The sequence below is a fragment of the Gastrolobium bilobum genome, unplaced genomic scaffold (genome assembly GCF_033153095.1).
Source record: "Gastrolobium bilobum isolate Gb01-03AN ecotype WA unplaced genomic scaffold, APGP_CSIRO_Gbil_v1 utg50089, whole genome shotgun sequence".
Lineage (NCBI taxonomy): Eukaryota > Viridiplantae > Streptophyta > Magnoliopsida > Fabales > Fabaceae > Gastrolobium > Gastrolobium bilobum.
This window is the reverse complement of record NW_026895933.1, coordinates 70852-74131: the sequence shown is the minus strand read 5'-3', so window position 1 is coordinate 74131 and position 3280 is coordinate 70852. Positions and strand designations below refer to the sequence as shown.

The 3280-nt window shown below is 38.4% G+C and overlaps 1 protein-coding gene across 1 annotated transcript; it reads left to right on the top strand.

Annotated features, from left to right (window-relative positions):
• Window positions 1-310: 310 nt before the first annotated feature.
• On the top strand, window positions 311-2537 carry LOC133296857 (probable pectinesterase/pectinesterase inhibitor 41). The gene is made up of 2 exons (XM_061495906.1): window positions 311-1322; window positions 1846-2537. The coding sequence occupies exons 1-2, from the start codon at window positions 311-313 to the stop codon at window positions 2535-2537; spliced, it is 1704 nt and encodes a 567-aa protein (XP_061351890.1).
• Window positions 2538-3280: the final 743 nt, after the last annotated feature.

Here is a 3280-nt window from a genome sequence, read left to right as displayed (position 1 = left end):
ACCTACTATTTATTCCTTCTATACGAACCATTGGATTTGCGTGAATCTCGAGTTCAACGCCATTGGTTGACTTAACAAAAGCATTCCACTTCCTTCTTTACATTAGAAAGTCTGATCTATGGCTAGCACTTTGCACTTCACTCGCTCTTAGCAGCCAAGAACCCAACGTATGTGTAAACACGTAAATCTATTACCGAATCTCTCAATTAAAAACCTTCCCCATTTCCCCTATAAATTGAAAGTGATCCAACCCAATTTCCAACACACTCAACTCTAGCAAACTAACCAGCTCTTGCTCTATCAAATCCCAATGGCTTCAAAGTTACGTAATTCCCTCCCAACAATATTATCAACGTTCCTCATTCTCCTCCTACCCTTACTTGCCTCTCTAGCTTTTGCAGACAACCCTCCCACAGCTTCTGTCTCTCCTGGAACCATATGCAAATCCACCCCTGACCCATCTTATTGTAATTCCGTGCTCCCTCCCCAAAAGGGAAACGTCTACGATTATGGCCGGTTCTCGGTCACCAAGTCCTTATCACATGCCAGCGATTTCTTGAACTTAGTTGACAAATATCTCCAACGCCGCTCCACTCTTTCCACCGCAGCTATCATGGCACTTGAAGATTGTCAAACCCTTGGCGAACTCAACTATGATTTCCTTTCTAGTTCTTCACAAACTGTGAACAAGACAACAAGGTTTCTACCCAGTGTGCAAGCTGATGATATCCAAACATTGCTCAGTGCCATTCTAACAAACCAACAAACCTGCATGGATGGCCTTCAAGCCACTGCTTCCGCTTGGAGAGTGAAAAATGGACTCTCTCTTCCACTTTCTAATGACACCAAACTCTACAGTGTCTCTCTTGCTCTTTTCACCAAAGGGTGGGTTCCCAGAACCAATAACAAAGCCAATACCACATTTCAACCAACCAGAAAACAACTTGGGTTTCGAAACGGGCGTTTGCCGCTTAACATGTCAAGTAAAACTCGCGCGATCTACGAATCGGTGAGTCGGAGAAAACTCCTTCAGGATACAACAGGCGACGAGGTTGAAGTGAGAGACATCGTGACGGTGAGTCAAGATGGAAGTGGAAACTTCACCACCATCAACGATGCCATCGCTGCAGCGCCTAACAAGTCTTCCTCATCGGTAGGGTACTTCTTAATCTATGTCACCGCAGGTCTTTACGACGAAAACGTGTCAATTGATAAGAAAAAAACAAACTTGATGATGGTTGGAGATGGCATCAACAAGACAATTATTACTGGCAATCGTAGTGTCGTTGATGGCTGGACCACCTTTAAGTCAGCAACCTTTGGTACGTAATAAATAATTTTCTTTAAAGTATATATATAGGATTAATCTTTATTGTCACTTGCCAAAGCAACACCCTTTTTGGTTTTAGTATTAAAAATAAAAAATATTTTGTAAATTTTACTTTCCTTCTTGTACGGTGATCGTGATAGAATAATATAAATCGTTAAAAATTATGTTAGAAATATATAAAATCATTAAAAAACTCTCACTTAACACCTTAAGATCTTTGGTTGGAGTAGGTTCTTTACCTATGAATTTTATTAAAATACATTTTATTTTCTTAATCTTAAACCATTTTATTTTTAGTCCTAAATTTCAAAACGACTTTATTTTGAGGTCGTAGAAGATAAAATTATTTCTTGTGACAATAGAAACTTTAATCCTATATATGTACCTGTTTATCAATTAATCAAAGCTTTTTAACACCCCTTATCAATTCATTCACGTGCTTGGTGGTTAGTGTATGTTTTGATTTATTTTTTTTTACATTATTCTGATGTATGATATGTATAAAAATGATGCAGCTGTGGTTGGTCAAGGATTTGTGGGTGTGAATATAACTATTCGGAACACTGCTGGGGCGGAGAAGCACCAAGCAGTGGCACTTCGAAATGGAGCAGATTTGTCCACGTTTTACAGCTGCAGCTTCGAGGGGTACCAGGACACATTATATGCACATTCACTAAGACAATTCTACAGGGAATGTGACATTTACGGCACTGTAGATTTCATATTCGGAAACGCCGCAACAGTGTTCCAAAACTGCAACCTCTATCCTCGTCTCCCAATGAGTGGTCAATTCAACGCAATCACCGCACAAGGCCGAACCGACCCGAACCAAAACACGGGCACTTCTATCCACAACTGTACAATCAGAGCAGCTGATGATTTGGCTGAAAGCAACGGTACAGTTGCAACATATCTTGGAAGGCCTTGGAAGCAATATTCGAGGACGGTTTATATGCAGACATTTATGGACAGTGTGATTGATGCTTCCGGGTGGCATGAATGGGACGGTGATTTGGGTTTGAGTACATTGTATTATGCTGAGTTTAATAACAGTGGATCAGGATCTACCACGGACAACAGAGTGACGTGGCCAGGTTACCAGGTGATTAATGCCACTGATGCTTCTAATTTTACAGTCTCTCAGTTCTTGCTTGGAGATGACTGGTTGCCACGTACGGGAGTGACTTACGCCAGCAACTTAATGTAGTGTATACATCTGAGTCTTTCAATTCTGTTCCTATTTTTAATTTTGCTTTTTTATTTCGTATTATTTTTTCTTATTCATAGAATAAGCAGGCGATGGAATATTACCAAATACCTGCAATAGTGCAATGTAATCTGACTTAATGTGATATACAAAGCAAGGGTTATATATTGAATTATTTGTTGACATCGATCATTGGGATAATAGAATCTTAGCTTTTCATACTAGAAAAGGCAAAGATCATTATTGATTACATTGCCACGTCCGCGAATGTTTTTGACCAAAACAATGTTGACCTCCATTTTTTCTTTCCCTCTTATAAGATTTTTCTTTTCTTCCGGAATGACAAAGAAGATTGAGTCACAAGGTTTATGTTTTTATACCCGTTTTTCGGTTTTGCTACTGCATTTGTTTATTCTGGTTGACATTTTAGCCGCTTAATTCATAATGCGTTGAAACAAATAAAATTGAATATTAATTTACATAATTGGAAATTTGGAATGTAGTATAATTCTTATGATGTATAGATCTTCAACATGCAAGAACGAAAGATGAAAAATCTTGATATGCAAGATGAGACAAGAAGAAGCCAACACGAAATTAAAGTGTTTCTGTATATTAAGTTAATGAACCAGTTAACCAAAGAATGATTATATACAACCCATGAAGGAGAAGAGGAAAAGAATACAAGAATAATGCTAACTAACTCTAACCAATCCTTAACTGCATTAACAAACTAAAACTAA

Bases quoted from the DNA above. Each gene is read 5' to 3' on its own strand.
- LOC133296857 (XM_061495906.1), top strand. From the start codon at position 311: ATGGCTTCAAAGTTACGTAATTCCCTCCCAACAATATTATCAACGTTC. The intron at 1,323-1,845 runs GTACGTAATAAA...AAAATGATGCAG, and splicing joins CTTTAAGTCAGCAACCTTTG to CTGTGGTTGGTCAAGGATTT.